Genomic DNA, 19,118 nt, shown 5'->3' with positions numbered 1-19,118 from the left:
CCGTTTGTTGCAAATTTAAAATCTTCATATCCACAGATTCCTTGAATAGCACTGAATCACCTGGGCTAGGCCACGCCCATTTCCGCCAAACTTTTCTTGGAGCAAAATTGCAAAAACTGGAAAACCTACTTTTTCGAACTCCTCCTTGGGGTTTTGTCCAATCAGCGTGAAACTTGGCACGTAGAGTCTTCAGTTGGACTTCATCTAAATTTGAGAAAATAATTTTGTTCGGGCAAAATATGCGCAAATTATTAACGAGTAAAGTTTTCTAGCTAGCTATGAAAACGCGAACTGGCGCATATCTCGGTCAAATTAAAAGCTCAACACCAAATCTGAGCTCCTTAGTTGGCATGTGACTGTGAGGAAATGCGCTACATTTGAATAATATAGGCCACTAGGGGACGCTACAAATAACGAATATTTATATCTCTTAAATGGCAAGACCAATATTTACCAAATTTGGAGGGTATGATCTTGGGTCCCTCCTGAGGCGATATCTCAAAGATATTCGCGATTGGTCAAAGTGGGCATGGGTTATTACATCATAACACATAAATAAACAAACATTTATTTCTGCTGAATTATTATGTTGAGGGCAGTGAAATTTACAGGGTAGATATAGAAGACCACACAGACCACCTATACCAAAAATTGCGCCACTAGGTGGCGCTATAATTGCAAAAACATTTTGGCATCTAACTTTCACAATTTAATTCACATCTTCAAAAAATTCATATCCACATGTTCCCTACATAGAGTCACATCTACTGACATAGGCCACGCCCACTCCCACAGCACATTGCTCTTTGTAAGTCACGACCAATCAAAAACCTATTTTTTCAAATTCCTCTTTTGGGGTTTTGTCCAATCAGCGTGAAACTTGACACGTAGAGTCTTCATTTGGACCTGTTCTAAAGTTGATAAAATAATTTTGTTGGCTAAAAATATGCGCAAATAATTACTGAGTAAATTTTTCCAGCTCGCTATAAAAATGCATAACTGTTGCATATCTCGGTCAAAATAAATGCTAACAACACCAAATCTGAGTTCCTTGGTTGGCATGTGACTGTAAGGGTATAAGCAAAAATTTTATAAATTACGCCACTAGGGTGCGCTGCAATAATGGAATATTTGTATCTCTTAAATGGCAATACCAATTTTTACCAATTTTGGTGGGTATGATCTTGGGTGCCTCCTGAGGCTATATCTCCAATTTATTCGCGATTGGTCAAAGTGGGAATGGCTTATTACATCATAACATATAAATAAACAAACCCTTATTTCAGCTTAAGTAATATGTTGAGGGTTGTGAAATTTACAGGTTAACTATAGAAGAGCACACAGATCACCCATATCAAAAAGTGCACCACTAGGTGGCACTATAATGGGTGCAAACGCATTTTGGCTTGTCACTTTCACACTTTAAATAACATCTTCCAAAACTTCATATCCACCTGTTCACAGCAAATGGCACAATGGCCTGTGTCCTGACGCTCGCCACAAGCCTATCATCCTTTGTGACGTACTTTCACGGGCTCCGCGAAACCTGGGGGCCGAGTCGCGCGGGAAGGCTTGGCCCCCCTTTCATAACTGCTTGCAGTTCTAGTTATTATTAATATTAATATGCTGCTTATTTCCCCTCGGGATAAATAAAGTATTTTCTGATTCTGCCACATGTCTGCTGTTCATACACATTGCTCGTGTGGCGGGTTGGAAGACCAATACTCCTTGAACATACCTTCACAATGTTGTGCAGGCAGTTCCTGTCCTGTGAGATGAAGTAGTGATACCAGCAGCAGATGGAGAAAGCTTAAACGCTTTTGATGAATGAGTAGTAGAATGTCAATAAGATGTTCATAAGATTACTGACAGAAAAGGAATTAAGTTCCCTGAGAAGGTACATCCTCTGGTGACACTTCCTTTAGGATCCCCTCTGTGTTGGAGAGCTTGGTATTTATATTCCTCAGCAGCCTCAACCGGGGAATCGTGGATCATGGGGGTGACAGCCAGTTCTCTACGGCTATAGGAGAAGGTCACTATCTCCTTGGTTTTGCTGATATTCAGCTCCAGGTGGGAAGCATCACACCACGCTACAAACTGCTGCAGAGCCGGCGCGTGATGCAGGGAGGAACCGGACACAAAGTACAGGAGAACCGTATCATTACCGAACTTCACCAGGTGACAGTTGGGTTGCGTGAACCTGCACTCATCAGTGTACAGAATGAAGAGCAGCGGAGACAGCACACAACCTTGAGGGGAGCCTGTAGAGGTGGTGAGGAGATCTGAGAGGGCATTGTTAATCTGAACCTGCTAGGTTCTGTTGGTTAAAAAGACCAGTCTTTGTGCGAGGATGTGGGCGGCAGGCTGTTAAAGGCAGAGGAGAAGTCAGCAAACAGAAGCCTAGCAGATGTGTTGGGCAGCTCCAGGTGTTAATGGTGTCAATGATGAAGGCTTTGGCATCATCGACACCTCTGTGACTTTGATTTGCAAATTGGAGCGGGTCAAGCTGTGAGTTGATCAAGGTATATGTTTTTTGACGAGCCTCTCCATGGCTTTAATTGTCTGGGAGGAAAGGGCCACTGGGCGAAGGTTGTTCAAGACAGTGGGGGGTTCCTATTGGGAATGGGTATAATAGTGGAATGTTTCCATAACTTAGGTCAATTCCAGTGCTGATGGAGGTCTGTAACAGGCTCTGGAAAACACTCCCCAACTGCTCAGCACAGTGTTTGAGGACCCGCCCACCAATGGTATCAGCACCAGATGCACTACTGGTCATTGCTATTTTAAGGACCCTGACAGCATCCATGGTGAGGAAGGTGATGGGAGGATAGGTTGGACCTGATGTCCGCTAGCTGGGTGGAGTTTTTACTTTCAAATCTGGACAAAAATGAATTAAGGTAATTGTGGAGAGATAATGGGGTGCTGCCAGTGTTGTTGGTGGTGGTCGTGTTTACAGCTGCCATGTTCTTGAGGTCCTGCCAAGCTGAGCAGAGGTTTACCTGTGAAAATTTCTCCTCCACTTTGTTTTTATAGTTGGCAATCATGATGGCCTCCTTGACCTCTTTATTATGTTTTATTATATAATATATATTATGTCTTTATTATATAATGTATGCTGAGACCACCTCAACTTATTCGTTATCAGAGGACAAAAGCAGGTTGCTCCCCTTGGTGGACTCAAAGCGTCCCTGGAAAGTGGCTATACTCTTACTGGTCCACTGCCTGATGGTCTTCATTACCTTCTTTACTGTCCTAATGACTGGGATGTAGGCTGGAACAAGCAGGATGGTGAGGTGATCAGCAGTGGAGGGAGGGCGAGAGCTCTATTGGCATCAGGAACTGAATCGTAGCATATGTCGAGTGTCTTCTCCCAGCGTGAGATACAGTATTTTTGAAAGCCTTTCAGGGATTTACCAGGGTTGCAATGATTAAAACTCCAAGAATACATTAAGGGGAGTCAGGGAATAATTGTTAAAATTTGTCCAGGGAGCTCTCGATAAGCTCAGTTGCTAAAGTGGGGTTAGCTTTGGGGTGAATGTAAACAAGGAAAAAGAAAAGTTGTTCCTGAGTGAGCGAACATTGGAGAGGTTGACTGCCGGCAGAGTCCGTTGTTTACTTTTTACCCGCCGCAGACACACTCTAATACCACCCTTATTCTTGCTTCGTCTGGTTGCCCTGCGATGCCTCAGCTCGGAGTATCCGCATTTCCTCCGGTATTGTATCGGTGGAGAACGGCGCTGGGCTGTGACATTGTAGCAGCAGCAGCTCCCGTGAATATGTGAGCCTTGTTGTTAATCCGAGTGTGGCAAAAGTCGGATAAACCAAGGTGTGCAGAGATGCCAGCATGTAGATATATCTGAGGAAGTACATTTTGTCAGAGAGCAAAGACAAAAATAATTTAAAAAGCTTAAAAATATATATGTAAAAGCTGCTCAGAGCTCGACCGGTTGAGTGCAAGAGCAGTGACCCGGAACTGGTGAAGTGTTGGAGCAGGGACACATTGAAAACCTGGTGGACTACTGACCATCAAGGACCTTGTTTGGACACCCCTACTCTGGAGGGATTGTATTATATATTAACTTAAATAACTTTTAGCAGTACAAAAACATTTTTAATATTGACCTTTTTTTAAACCCAAACCCAAACACAGTGACGTCATGACGCAGAACCGGAAGTGGCACGCTCAATACCGAGAGGGAGCTGCAATCATAAAATTAAAATGAACGTTTTGCAACACCAAATTACTCCAAAATGACGGATGCACACACTTGTGCTATTTGGAAGCCGTTGACAAGGTTTGAGGTGGAACAGACACCGCGCCGGTGAGATATTTGCTCCACAAACACTAACGCACGCAGACCTTTCCTGCATTACAGAATAGACTTTGGGATAATTACTTACCTTTACCTAACCATGTGTGTATTGTTGGACACAAACATGAAAACGGTTTCAAAATGTGCGCTTTATTTTTCAATATATACATATGCAACATTCAAACAAAGCGTAAAAGTGCATCAAGCGCGCTGTCAACCGGGGGCCCCAACTCCGCCGTAGAGCAGAGAGGGCGCAGCGAAGTAACCTAGTACACGGCCCTGGAAAGTGGCGAGTTGGGAGCGGGTCAGCGCTTTAAAGATAACGTCATGTCGGCTGAGGTTTGGAGCGGACCAATCACAGCATTTACGTTCCGCGTCTTCTCAACAGGATTTTTGGCAGGCTCACATTAGGTTACAACATGGGGGTCTACGTCAACATGGGGGATTATTTTTCCAGCTCTCATTGAAATTGCCTAAAAAAAATGTTCAAAAAAATACATCTTAAACTGTCAAGAGTTATAATAATTGTTGTAATTCAATTTTAATTTCATATTCAATATGTGTTTTAAATGTTCCTTCTTTTTTTTTGGCTCTCCTAGCACCCGTACCGTAAATCCTAGTATAGACGCGCATCATATTTCGATCGGGGTTTTGCAAATGACATCTCACTTTGTCATTTCGGAATACACTCAGTAAAACATGCTCCCACCAACACAGCACCATCCACATATATGCGCGGTTATTTTGAAAAGAACAACTTCCGGTCTCACCATAATGAAAAACGGGCGTTTTTTGCTTTTGTCCTCTGGTGTTTCTATTTTTTGGTTTTAGAAACCAAAAAACCACGAGTTAATAAATGTGTGGCCACGAGATAGTCCTGCGGTGGAGGGAGATACTTATGCGAGACTGATTGTTAACTGCGGTAACGTCATCCAGGCTTCCCATTTCCTTGGTCGCGCTATCCGAGCTTCAAAATAATGCTGCGCATCTATTCTAGCATGAACGGTAAAGGTTTGAACAACTTGTAAAAGTCATACAATACATTTCAGTGTTGTAAAAAGAATACCAACATGTTTTTGTGTGTTTAATTTTCGATTTAAACTTACTTTAATAAAAAAATTAAAGTTTTACAAAAGTGTTTCTTTTTCCTTTCGTTTATTTAAGGATGTTTAAAATAATTAATATAGATCTAGGCAGCAAAGAGACCAATATTAAAAAAAAAAAATTAAAATCAAAAAGAATGTCAAGACAAACAACCTCCACAGTATTGTAGAGTACACTCTCTAGTATCATTGTGATAAGTTTCATTATCTTAAAACATGCTTGATGTTTTTACTGTCGTCAAAGCTGAATGACTGATCCGAGGTACATGAATAAATGGCAAAAATATTAGATTATTCCCCAAAAAGTCCTCACCAAGAAATCAAATCTAAGGAGTATTGAGTAGTAAGCTACATTTTGAGACAAAGAAAACAAAAGTGAATATTGAAACAGGAATGTAAAGAACAGAGGCAAATGAAAAAAATCTCAAGCACTTTATTAGAATTGAACAGTATCTTGTTTAGAAAGGCCATCTGGCATCATATATTTACTGTATATATAATTTTATAATATATATAATTATATATACATATATTCAAATGTTGAATAACATAACACTAAAAAACTGGGGCAAATCTGATTTGCTTAAGACAACTATACCAAATCAAAAATGGCCAAAGCAAAACACTTGATACATTTCAAAAATGGTCCCGATACAGTTCAATTTAATTTTTTTTTTTTTTTTTTTAAAAAGGGGGCCAGTAGGCTTCAGGAGGAAAAGAAATAAGTAAGAAAGGCAGCGGATAGTAATTGAATATAAATAACCTTACATATGTACAAAACAGAGAATAGGAATTAACCACTGGGAAGAATGGGAATAAAACAGGGAGAATAAGATGATAGAAAGCAGTAAATTGATCTAAAAATAAATAGAAGACTAATGTGATAAGAGAAAAAAACATTTAAATGTCTTGCCAGGGGCTGATAAAAAGTGTAGTAACAAATATTTGATACAAGTTTGACTGGTAATGTTGTGTATAATATGCGTTTTCCAGACACCCCCTAACCAAATGATTACTTGTCATGGATCCAAAGTTTAATTGAGGTTAAATTAAATTGTAAAAAAAAGACAGGTGTTAGCTTAAAATGCACATTCAGGATTCATCCCCTCCACAGCTATAAGGAATGTGAAAGCAAAAAGGACTGGCAGTTGTGGTTTGACCTTCTTTTCATCTACAGGATAAACATTTGTGGAGAGGATTGTGCGATAGGAAAAGACAGGAGAGTTCCATCAGCCCATGTCAATGAAGTGAATTGGTTTTCTTTGATCCCCTACAGGTGAGGCACTTTTTTGCTGATTGGCACAGTTTTTCTTTTTTTGTTTCACTGTGAGTCAATGTGATAGTACACATGCAATCATAAAATCAGAAGAGATACACAACCCCTGCACTATCATGAAATACATGAAGAGCACAACTTCACCAAACTTATTGCATGGGCACCTGTGATGCTTTGGAACAAATAAAGAAATAAGCAGTTTCACTGACTGGTCAATTGAGTTTGACACTTTAAACAACAACAATGAAAAAAAATGTGTGTTGAAATACGGATTGAAACAGCATAAACAGTATTTCCTCCTCCAAAAATACTGTAACTACCAAAGCTAGCTGACGATAAGTATTTCCACTGTGACATGACCTGAAACCACCTGTGTATGAGCCTGCCGTGGAGATTATTTTAAACTGGATGTGTTCAATTACGGAAGGTAAACATTCTGGCATCAGTCATTTCCTGAGGTGACTTGGCTGTAATTGACCAAAAGCCACGCGGGAAACTAATATCATTCATATTTCATTACAATCATAGAAGGGCCTGGCCTCAATAGTGACCTCACAAAAAAATAAACAATGTTAGTTCAAGTCTGAATGTTCCAACAGGAAATTTACTATTAAAAAAAAAAAAAAAAAAAAAAAAAAAAAAATATGAATGAAAAAACATGGCACTCCTCTGCTCTTTAGGTAACAATGCATCCATTGGTGAGGAATATGTTAGCAACAGCAGCTGAATATAAAGCAACATTCAACAGATTCAGCACTCAGGTAATAATAGGAAATACATCTTTCAGAAGTGAATGTATGGTCCAATGATACAAAACAAATGAATAAAATCAAGTCAAATACTGACATCTGTTAAAAAGTGGAAAGACAATGCTGAACAAAAGGATTATTGTGATAAGAATGTTGAAATGGTTGCTTATGATTTACAATTGTCAACATGATCAACACTGAAATCAATCCGTCACATCAATCACATTTCTTGGATCAGTTTTGATCATTGGACAGTAACTAAGTCCCATCATTCTGGATGTCCAAACATGGTCTGTAAGACATCTCTTTTCACTCAATGATACATCCATAAAAAAAGGAATGAATGACCTTTGCCCTTCACACATAGAAAACCAAAAATAATATACCGTTTATATTGTGGCTTAAGCAACACACACACAAATATGCTCAAAAACAATGAACGACTCCTGGCATTGAGTGTGTTTAAAATCCTGAGACTATGAGCTACGTGTACAGCTTCTGATCTCCCATCTGTCTTTTTTGTTGAGTGTGTGTTAGTGAGGTTATTAATGGCCAGTGGGGACAAGAAATGTAGCTTGAATGTGTCTGTGCAAGAATGTCTAAATGTGGAGATGGATACAGATGCTTTTGCTACCACACACATTGCTACAGCATGGTTCAAAGAAATCGAATGTGCTTCTATTCTCTAAAAACGTTGAATAAAAAGAAAAAAAGTCGTTGTTTTTTTTAACTCTGAATGTTATACAATAGCCACAAAATCCTTAAATTTATATATATTTATATATACCAGTAAAATACATTACAGTTGCCACCCAAAAATGCAGCCAAACTCTGAACTGAGTCTAAAATCAATTGAATAAAATATGACACAGTAAGTATATATACAACTGTGTGTGTGTGTGGGGTGTGTGCGTGTGTGTGTGTGGGGGGGGGGGGGGGGGGGGGGGGGGGTGAACAAAGCAAAAAAAGGATCAACAACATTACAAAATATTCAAGAAGGCATCTTAGTTATTTTCCACATTCCTGACTGCACTGCCCTGTCCTCTCTTCCCTTTTCCTGGTGGCAGTTCATCCCATCCACAGATCCGTTAAAAATCCAGTCTCTTTAAAAGATTAACCCTGATGGGAAAATGCTTATTTCTGCACGGCAACAATTAGTGTGTGATGGGTGAGTGCATATGCTTCTGTTAAACATAAGTGGAAATCCTTCCAAGTGTTTCTCTTGGTGACCGAGGACAGGTTCCTACTTAAAGTTGGCGTAGTCAGAAAATGCATCAATGTATTCCTGGACCACTTTGTAGCAGAACTCATACTGCTCCTGTAGAGAAAGTGGCACAAGCTGTGACTACTAACCTGAGACTTCATTCACAGATTCCTTTACAACATAATCAAATGGCTGCTTTCATACAAATGTTCAGAACATAGATCTCTACACAATAGAATATACATCACATAGAGCACATCTTATTCTTGAACTGATATTAGGTCAGAAACAGAATAAATATAAAGTGGTTAAGGAAGTGGGCTTGTAATCAGAGGGTCACCAGTTCGAATCTCACCGTGGTTGCCCACTGCTGCTCAGGGATGGATCAAATGCAGAGAACAAATTGCAAATATGTGTAAAACATATATGACAATAAATAAAGGCGAAAACCCCGATTTATTTTATCAATAGAATTAATTAAAATCTTTGAAATATACTTATTAGGAGATATATTTGCCTAACAAAATGTATGTGCCCTGTAGGGGTTGAACACGCTAGTCGACTTATATGTTGTTTCGCAACTCTGTCTACGTGACGTCAACTAGTCGCAGTACCTGACTTTTGCCCAAGATGGCAGCGCAACACAGCAAACGAGGGTCCTTGAACCCACAACATCAGGCAAAAACTGCAGCTGGTAGGCAGATACTACGGCTAATATACATGCTAACGTTAGCTGTAGTGGTAACTGGTCTGTGTATTAAGCAGATCTGGAAAACATCAGCAGCGCAGGATGGAGCCTCCGTTAGCGGGGGAAGACCGCTGTTGTGCCAAAATCTATGACCCGAAAAAATCTGTGACCGCAGGTGGCAACAGTTCCAACCCCTGCGGCTTCTCGGCGGACATTTACTCCCCCTTAAACACGTTTGTAATTTTTCTCCAGTCTGCATTTACTTCACCCACCGGAACGTCATGTTTAAGGGGGAGTAAATAGCTCCTTAATAGCTATGAAGAGGTTTAGCACTCTTCTTCTCTACCGCCGAGTAGCAGCAGCAGTCACAAATTTTTTCGGGTCACGGACTTTGGCACAATATCGGCTTCGGTGAAGGAAGCCGAAGCTACCGTAAAAACAGCCCAACTGTCGCGACCTGCGGTCACAGATTTTTTCAGGTCACAGATTTTGGCCCAACATTGGCACCTGGCCGTCACTCGGCTTCACTTCGGCTCTGGGTGACGTCATCGACTAGTCGACGTCGACTCGACTAGTATGCACATAGTCGACCTTTAAAATTAAATTAGTGCCCTATGGCCAGTGTGGTTTCGAGTGTGCCGCAGGTGTGGGTTTCCAGCAGTGTTGCTCAACACTGCGGTGGCCCGCCATGTGAATAGACTGGACTCACACTGGACAGGCTTCCTACATGGACACTTCATCTCACGCTCAGCTGGATTGACCTACAATTTAACTCACACAACACATATCCATCCAACCCTTAGGGGGCTGGATGGCGGAACAGTGGGGGGTAGCCTGTTACTGCGCCATACAGAGTTTAGATCAGGGGTGCCCAATCATGGTCCTCAAGGGCCCCTATCCAGCATGTTTTAGGTGTTTACTTCTTCCAACACACCTGATTCAAATGATTAACTCATCATCAAGCTATGCAGAAGGCTGATAACAATCCTGGTCATTTCAATCAGGTGTGTTGAAAAGGGAAACATCTAAAACAAGCTGAATGGGGGCCCTTGAGTACCAGGGTTGGGCACCCCTGGTTTAGATCCATCTGGATGGCGCGGTGGGGTGCGGCTGGGGACTTGTATCGCAGTGCCTCCGTGTGCTATATCGGTCTCATTGTGTGTGGTGGGTGGGCAGCTAGGGGTACTGTGGGATTTTAGATATGTTGATCTTAACCATTAGTTCTGACGCGTAAGCACTCACCCTCTCACTCTGTTCATGGTCACCATCATTGTACCTAAGCGGTGTAATGTTTCACCCTCTTTAATCTCTACATTTGCCACAGACTGGCACAGTAACTCACACCCCACAGCACAATATACACAATATAAAGTAAAAAAAAAAAAAAGAAGATTCTAGGATTATACTGTATATATTATGGCTGATAGCTGTAATTGAAACAGTAGAGGCTAAATGAAAACAGGTTCATTATATGTTGTGGCACATGCATCAACCACTATCTTATGGTCTATTTTTAAATGAATGGAGAAAACAGTTTCCCTTTATTTTCTTTAGGTAAACTAGCAATTGCATCAATATGTGTTTTAATCCAGTTATAAGGTCCTTACCAGTGTCTGCACCATGTGGGGTCTCTGCAGTCTGAGGCTTTTCACTGTCTGAAAAACATCCAGGATGCCCTCTGCCTTAACTCTCTCTAGGACTGTACTCAACGCACAGAAAGTCCCCGTGCGGCCAGCACCAGCGCTGGAATCATGCACAAAAACAGTGAATATTCCTACACAAAAGTATATATGACACACAAACCAAAAGCTGTACTGTGAATACACACTTTAAAGGAGACATATCATGCTTTTAAATCCTTCCTTTTTTACATATAAATCATACATTTGTGGTCTATATAAAGCTGAACTGCAATGCTTGGGTCTGAATTCCTCATTATTATAGCTCCACAGGCCCCTTTTCTACCCCTTTTCTGATGTGCTTCTGAGAGCAACTCGTTTTGGTGCGGTCTCTTTAAATGCAAATGAGACACTTCATACCCCGCCCCCTCTCCAGGTTGCAGAGGTGACACTCGGTTCAACTCCACCCTGTTCGGCCATTTTTGTAGTTTGATAGAAGAGAGCGGCGCAGAAAATGTTTATTCACACGTTATTTACAAAATGTCAACAACAGAAGACTTGTCCATCCAGCCTTACATGTTCGAGCCAGAGTCGGACCCAGCGGAGCGAGATGAAAATGAAGATGATGAACCTGCAGAACCCTAACAAGTGAGCCAGCACGAGCACCAAGCTAACGCTAGCGCCAAGCTAACATCACGAAATGCGTTTTAATACAGTCTTTTCGGAGACAAAAAAGGCAAAATGAAATGACTAATGAAAACTTTAGACTTAAATTAAATCACGTAGGCCATATCATCAAGGATCTAAAACGACCACACAGCGCTAACATATGAAGTCTGAAGACGGTACAACTGCTAATGCTAACAAAACAATGACGTCTTATCATCACACTTTATAGCGTTATTTACAGCTGACCGAAGTGCTCTGTTCGTCGTCTCCAAAGATAGAAGGAATTGAACCCTCAATAAGATGAATTCTTTCGGCAAATCCTTCTTTATACTGGCAGAGGTTGCTGAAGCAGTCATCCTTGAAGTGCTTCGCGCACACAAAAATGACCTTACCCACAGATGTGGGTACATTTCCGTGAAAAATAAAACTCAACCAGGCACTTCGAAAAGGTTCTGATGCTGGGAGACGGTGTAATGAAGCGTGTGGGTTACTACATCCAACAACCGAACATTTTGACTTATCCTCTCGTAACTTCAGCATCCTTGAGCTTGGACTACAAAATAAAAGCGAGAAATAAAAATGGTGGATTCCTTGAAGTGTTGGGCCTGGAGTCGATGACCTAATTTGGCAGTTCCGCTGCAAATACTGTGACGTTATTGTTCAAAAAACGTAATAGAGAATAGAAAAATCGAAACAGATCAAAAAAAGAATATAAAGATATCAACGAAGCACCTGAAGAAATTAATTTGAACTTTTCTGTACTTCTAAACACTCTAAATATACAACAAAATGCATTTAAGGGCTAAAAAAGTGGATTTAGCATGACATGTCCCCTTTAAAGACGAATTTAAATTGCAATGAATTAAAGGGATACTCAACCCAAATTACAAAACAACTCAACCGAAAGACTATTACTATATACCATATGTAAACTTTACTAGTTGGAATGAGAGGAGATTTGAAAGCTGCATATGTAATATAAAGCACTTTAAACGCACGCTTATAGAGATCGACCTGTTTGGAAAAGCACCATTCACACAACTTGAACTGTCTTCATGAGGTTAAAGCAATGGTTCTCAAATAGTGGGGCATGCCCCCTACGCCTGAAGATTTCTCTCTCTTCAAAGAGGGGTGTGACAGAAAAAATATCAGATCCGCTGGGTTAAAGGCATCCGATCGTGCGGACAGTGGCATAGACTCACACATAAAGTGGCTTCCTTGTTCAGCTGGAAGGCATGTGTGGATCTGTGGGAAGATGGCCAATAGTGGCATCTGAATTCTGTGCCTACCGATATACTTCAAATCCAATCAATCGTTTCCTGGTAAGTGCAACTTCATAATCTGACCACTGTAATGTTCCTGAGGGGTATTTCATCAAACCTAACTGACGCCTGAGAGTCTGGCTCATTTAAGCAAGGATGAAAACTGGAACAGCCGTTTCATCAAAAAGAAAACACCTTAGTTACCATGGAAACGGTCTGTGCTCTGTGCTACAAACCTGCTCCCGGCCAGGTTTATCCTGCTGCTTCAGCTGCAGACACACTCAAATGGAACCTCTTCATTGTTTTGAAAGATGTCATTTAAAATAATACAATCCTAATTTGTGGCGCTTTAAAACACTCCTTCTAATCGAGGTTTTCTGAAACTTTATTCTTTCCTATACTTATACCTACTATACTATATATATATATCACATGTATTTCAAGGATAAAATAATACAAATGACTAAATACATTTCTGACATCAATTAGTTTCATTATTTACCTTTGGATCTATAATCTTAAGTGCATTCATGTAATGGTTGAGTATCACTTTAACAAAAGCCTAAAAGGTTGTGAATATGCACCGTTCGTGTTTCTGTAGGGGAGTTGTGTGACATGTACGGGGCTTACCTGCAGTGCACAGTAATTGGGTGATTGCCAGACTGCTGCTGCTGCTTCTGAACAGCAGCAATAATGTTGATCATTCCTTTACCATCAGTAGGTATGCCCACCTCTGGCCAGCCGTGGAAATGGAACTGGCGTACTGCTCGGGCCTTGTTTTCCTGAACATACCAAGGATGAATTATTTACTCAAAGACATTAATATAAATTAAATGCATTCTGTTGTTTCCCTAAGTCCAAACTTACCCTGTTGTTGGTGACCAAGAGGTCCCGCACTGTGTAACTCTCACTCTCCTCCTCCCTTTTAATCTCAATGGATGTGTCCCCATAGACCACTGAACCATCACTGGGCCAATACTGAGCACACTTTTCCTGATGAACACCAAAGATTAAATTACAGAGCCTAATAAGAAAAAATCTTCAGAATATAATTTCATGTTCCTCTGGTTCAGCCTATCAGATGGCGACATTCGGTTATCAGAATGTCAAGTCTGGCAGCATCTATTTTGTCCTGACCCTGTGAAAGCACACACCTGCCCCCGTTCCTCTAGCTCAGTCAGCATGACAATGGAGCAGCTCCTCCACTCCCAAATCATCCTCCAGAAGTCTTCTATAGTGTGTTGCAGTGGACCCTGGCTAGCCATATAGGCGTCTTTCTGACGGTAACCCTGTAACCACAGAGGCAATAGCACAGCATAATGACAACTGATTAAACAAAAACACCCCCTGAACTGCTTGAAATGATGCAGAAACTCACATCAATAAAAGAGGCGTTCACATAGTCTGTGTTCTCCTCTCCTCGTTTGACTGGAATGATCACTCTATTGAACTCATCTGTTAGAAAGATCAAACATTTACCTTAGTAACAAAAACATCTACATTCGGTTGTATTTATAATTACATGAATGGGATGAACTCATCTTTCAGTTGAATCCGATATACTCACATGGAATGATCTGAAGGACTCTGTTCTTTTTCATATTGACAGGGAGGTTGCCTGTTCTCATCTTGTCATTCTGAATCTTGATAGATGTCAATTTCTAGAAAAATCAAGATCATCCTTTAATGAAGGTTTAGATGGGATCCAAAAAAGCTGGCTGGATAAAAGCACACCTTAAATTCAGCCTCCAGGCCACTGCCAGCTCCAGATGAGGGGGCATAAAGTTTGGCCAAGTGGGATTCCAGAGAGGTAACCTCCAGCTCTGTGTCTCCATATAGGTAGTGCTCTAACAATGCCTGGAAAATGAAAACGTACTGCATCTGTGGGATAGGAAGGAAACAGTCAGATCCTGGTTGAAAGAAAACCCTTTTGCACAGATTCAATGCATTTACTGTAAACAGTTTATCTGTTTTAATCAAATTAAAGCTTCTGTAAGGCTTTTAGCCATTTTTGTGATACAGTTCATCCAAGCCAAGTAAAAAGGGCCACAATCCTGCAGGTTTTACATATCTTACTATCCTTACACCTGACTGTAAGGTGGGAGAATTGTTACCAGACTTTCTGCAGCGTTACAGGATTATATGTTGATTATATTCAGGTGTGATGGAGCAGGAGAGGATCCAAAAATTGCAGGACTCTTTGGACACCTCTAGTTTTAAGCTGTAAATGCGTGCAGACTTACATCAGTCTGAACCATCTGACTGCGCTGAGCTCTTATCCTGGTGACAAAGCCAAACACGTCGACCTTCCTTTCTGAGATCATCATGTCCAACATGGCGTCTATGACGATGAAGGTACCAGTCCTGCCCACACCCGCGCTGACCCACAAAAATACAATGTTGTGAATCATTTGATGAAAAAATAAAAACACAGCAAAAAATTTTATGACACATTAAAGGTCCTATATCATGCAAATCAACTTTTTGGAGCTTTTAACCTTGTTACAATGTTAATTCCTTATCAGAAACACCCCAAAAGTATTACTGGGTTTCCTTCCTGCATCTCTGAGAAATCCTCAATAATCCTGCTCTCTGAGCCGCTTCACTGCACTCATCTGAAATACAAACGGTTCAAATTCTAGTGACGTCAATAGAATTATGAAGCGCCCCCTCCAGGAAGTGCTTGATGCCGGTGCCACGCCTCCACAGTGAACACTGCAGTGGAGGCACACGGGGCAGACATCGTATCACCTTTGACTTGAACTGACGTGTTTGTGACCCAATGCGATGCAACAGTTGAGGTGATAAACAGGAAAGTCAGTGTATAGACACGCCCACTCATGAATATGTATAAGCAGGCAGCAAACAGCCCATTGGTGAGAACTGAGGCTGAAACTCTGGAAAACAGGAGAGTTTGGGAAAATAAACCTCAATAGTTTTGGGGGTCTTAGAACAAATGGAGATGGGTGAAAATGCATGATATGGGACCTTTAAAAAAATATCAGGCTACAAATCTCACACACACCTGCAGTGGACCACAATAGGCCCAGCGAACTGGGGGTTGCAGGCTTTGACCTTTTTGAGGAACTTCAGCATGCCAATCGGGGTGAAGGGCACTCCAAAGTCTGGCCAGCTGGTAAAGTGGAACTGAGTGATTAGCCTTTGAGGCTTTTTCCCTGACACATCCCCCACCTGTGGTAAGAAACAAGTCACAGATTAAAACATGGTATCAAAAAATGACAGGACACTTTCTGCTACCATCAGTTGTCAGAAGTACCTGTTGAATACAAAACTTGCGGATAGTGTAGTCAACTAGAACCATTGTATCTTCTACAGACACACGGATGTTTCCATATGTCCAACAGCCCTGGTCTGGCCAGTACTGGGCACACTTGCACTAAAAGACAAAAAATAGACAGAGTATGTAATCAGAAATCAAACACAGAGAGAAAGAAAGCGATAGGAGAGATAAAGGGTAAAAGATGTATGGCAAGGGTACTCAAATACAAACGTTAAAGCTTTTTTCATTTTAATACACAAAGACACATTTGTTTTAGAAAGTTCACAAAAAAAATCTAGAAAAGCGTTAAGTAAGCTAATATTCTATTTATCTATGAAATTATATAGATAGATAATAGTTTATATATATATATATATAAACAATCTATCTATACAATTTCATTACAAAGTGCAAAGAGAAAACAAGATTTAAAACAAGAGTAAAAATGTTCCATAAAATGCACATCAAAAAACATTGGTACAATAAAATATTTAAAAATGAACAAATAAATACATGAAATTAAAATAAACTACTCTGGAGCGCTCGCTGTATGCAGCCAATTTACTCTGAGACCTCTCCATTAATGAATGTCCACAGGATCGTGTTTGTGCATGTGTGTGTATTTCAGCTTGTGTGTGTGTTCATGTTTTTTTGTATTTCTTTTCTGCCGTTGCTGTTCTAATTTTCTTCAAAAGAAAATGTTCAAAATAGTTCTACTTTGAGTGTTCTTTATGTGTTGAGTTGTTCTGAAGGCATTTTGTTGTGTTTATTTTCTTGTATTGTTTAAAAACAATAAATTAAAAAAATGACCTGAACTGCTTTGCGTGTTTCATTAAAGAACGCTACCAGAGGAAGTATCCCCTGAAGTGAGCGCTAGTTGGTAACATCATGTGTTTAGGTGTTTATGATATAGCATTAGTAGTATCAATATGTGTAGTTTGCAATAATTCTGTGTGACGTCCAAATATATTAAAATGCTTTTCTCTTGTTGATGTTGCTATTTGTATGATAGAAATAATAATTGCATATGGGGGAGGAGCCTATAAGCTTTCTTGCTTCAGCCAACCTCTTTTGAGCTTTCATTTCTAATGAAAAATTATGAATGTGAATTGCTTAATCAAACTAAACTTTAGTTCCCCATTATTCACTGTGAAGGTTGTCATATGTGCATGGTTGAACCTAAAAGTACATGACCTTATTTCATATTAACATAGCCATATATAGAGAGCAATCAGTATATCTATATAGAGGATCAACATGCTTCGTTTTCCTGTAACATTAGCTTCTCATCTGTACATGCAATATCGGGTGCTAGACTTGCGCCTGCATCTACAAGATGACATGAATCTGTAACTCAAACAAAAACCGGAAAAACGGTGCCGTTTGCCCATTTTTCAAGCAGTTAAATCCTGTCTGACAATAATTTATACTTTCATACCCTGACCGCTGAGAAGCTGCATGACATGCGCAGTGATGGTGCAAGGTTCCCGGCTTAGCGTGCGGCTCAGCTCTACATCGGAAACAGCTCAGAGCTCCAGTGCCATGCCCAGCAATTCACCTTCAAGTGCTGCTGTTTCATCAACTCAAAATCAATGTAATCGATAGATTAATAGGACTGTAAATTCTGTTGAGATGCAGGTGATGTATTTGACATGCTGATTTCAACATGAAGTTCAACATCTTTGGGAGGTGGTATGATTCATATAAACTAGTACAGCCCCCTTCGGAAGTGGTATATTTGCAGGTGCAAAGTAAAACAACGTGCGCAATTTCCCTGGTTTAATTCTATGGGACATGCAAATGATGAATGTGTTGTTTATTTTACTCATTTTTGTATATTTTTTGTTTGGTGCATTTTTCTGTAATGTACGTTTTTTGGAGTCAATATGTGTATTTTTGTATCTTTTTGTGCATTTTTTGAATAATTGTTTTTTGTTGCCATTGCAGTGTGATTCTGGAGTCATTTTGTGTATTTTTGTTTGTTTTCTTTTTGGTGTAGTTTTGTGCATTTCAGTGTATTTTTTTGTATAAATATTTAGTTTAGTGTATTTTGAGTCATTTTCATATTTTGTTGTCATTTGGTGTATTTTTCTGTAATGTATATTTTTGTGTATTTGTATTATATTTACATGCATTTTTGTACTTGTATTTAATGCTTATTTAATTAACAGACTTACACTTTTTACTTTAATCATGAATGTTTGTTTGTCTTCCTTCTTTTTAACGTAATAATTTCTTTTAAGCCTCTGTGACAAAGTAATTTCCCCCTGGGATTATTAAAGTATATTCTAATTTTGATATGTGTGTGTGTGTCACATGTTGTTCTTTTTAAGTTCTCGTCTGATGCACAATCTATTGCCGTTTAACCTCAGTATGTCGATATCTCTCCTACCTCTTTCCTCTCCTTCAAATTTGTCACCATGACAATAGTGGCTGTGTTTTGTTCCCAAATCATTCGCCAGTAGTCATTTACAGTTTCTTCTTTTGGTCCTAAGAGGTACAGATATAAAAGTGTTAAAAATGTATGCTGTTTATTTGTCTAGATATTCAAACCTTACCTTGAGCAGCAATAAACTTGTTCTTCTCTTGGTAACCCTGCAAAATGAATCCAGATATATTGATGTAATCACAAGCAAAATCTGATTAAAACTGAGGAAGAAGTGGTTATTTGGAAAGTACATTGTGTGTGTGTGTGTGTGTGTGTGTGTGTGTGTGTGTATATACAAACATTTATAAATGAGGCGTTAATAAAGTCAGAGTCAGGGACTCCTTCCAAAGATGAGAGATGAACCCGGGAGTGATCATCTGAGCCAAACAACAGGGCAGATGTTAACAGAATAAACAGGAGATAAGTATACACAAGCCAATACAATAATATTAATCACAAATAACTGACAGTGAATCATGTTAATCACAAAACAATAGGTCTTTCAGAAACTGACAGCAGATCATATC

The 19,118-nt window shown here is 40.0% G+C and overlaps 1 protein-coding gene across 1 annotated transcript in view; it reads right to left on the bottom strand.

Moving 5' to 3' along the window:
* Nucleotides 1–5,829: 5,829 nt before the first annotated feature.
* Nucleotides 5,830–19,118, bottom strand: part of ptpra (protein tyrosine phosphatase receptor type A) — a 43,950-nt gene continuing 30,661 nt past the window's right edge. The window contains exons 9-22 of the mRNA XM_028446588.1: nt 18,892–18,968; nt 18,722–18,758; nt 18,556–18,653; nt 16,161–16,280; nt 15,909–16,075; nt 15,127–15,262; nt 14,618–14,764; nt 14,451–14,544; nt 14,262–14,338; nt 14,038–14,172; nt 13,751–13,876; nt 13,514–13,665; nt 10,941–11,076; nt 5,830–8,759 (exon numbers count right to left, since the gene is read on the bottom strand). Coding sequence (XP_028302389.1) covers nt 8,685–8,759; nt 10,941–11,076; nt 13,514–13,665; nt 13,751–13,876; nt 14,038–14,172; nt 14,262–14,338; nt 14,451–14,544; nt 14,618–14,764; nt 15,127–15,262; nt 15,909–16,075; nt 16,161–16,280; nt 18,556–18,653; nt 18,722–18,758; nt 18,892–18,968 — 1,577 coding nt within the window. The 3' untranslated portion in view covers nt 5,830–8,684. The remainder of the gene's footprint in view (nt 8,760–10,940; nt 11,077–13,513; nt 13,666–13,750; nt 13,877–14,037; nt 14,173–14,261; nt 14,339–14,450; nt 14,545–14,617; nt 14,765–15,126; nt 15,263–15,908; nt 16,076–16,160; nt 16,281–18,555; nt 18,654–18,721; nt 18,759–18,891; nt 18,969–19,118) is intronic.

The sequence above is a fragment of the Gouania willdenowi genome, chromosome 5 (assembly GCF_900634775.1).
Source record: "Gouania willdenowi chromosome 5, fGouWil2.1, whole genome shotgun sequence".
Classification (NCBI taxonomy): domain Eukaryota; kingdom Metazoa; phylum Chordata; class Actinopteri; order Blenniiformes; family Gobiesocidae; genus Gouania; species Gouania willdenowi.
The sequence above is the reverse complement of the archived record's forward strand: the minus strand, read 5'-3'. Positions and strand labels throughout refer to the sequence as shown.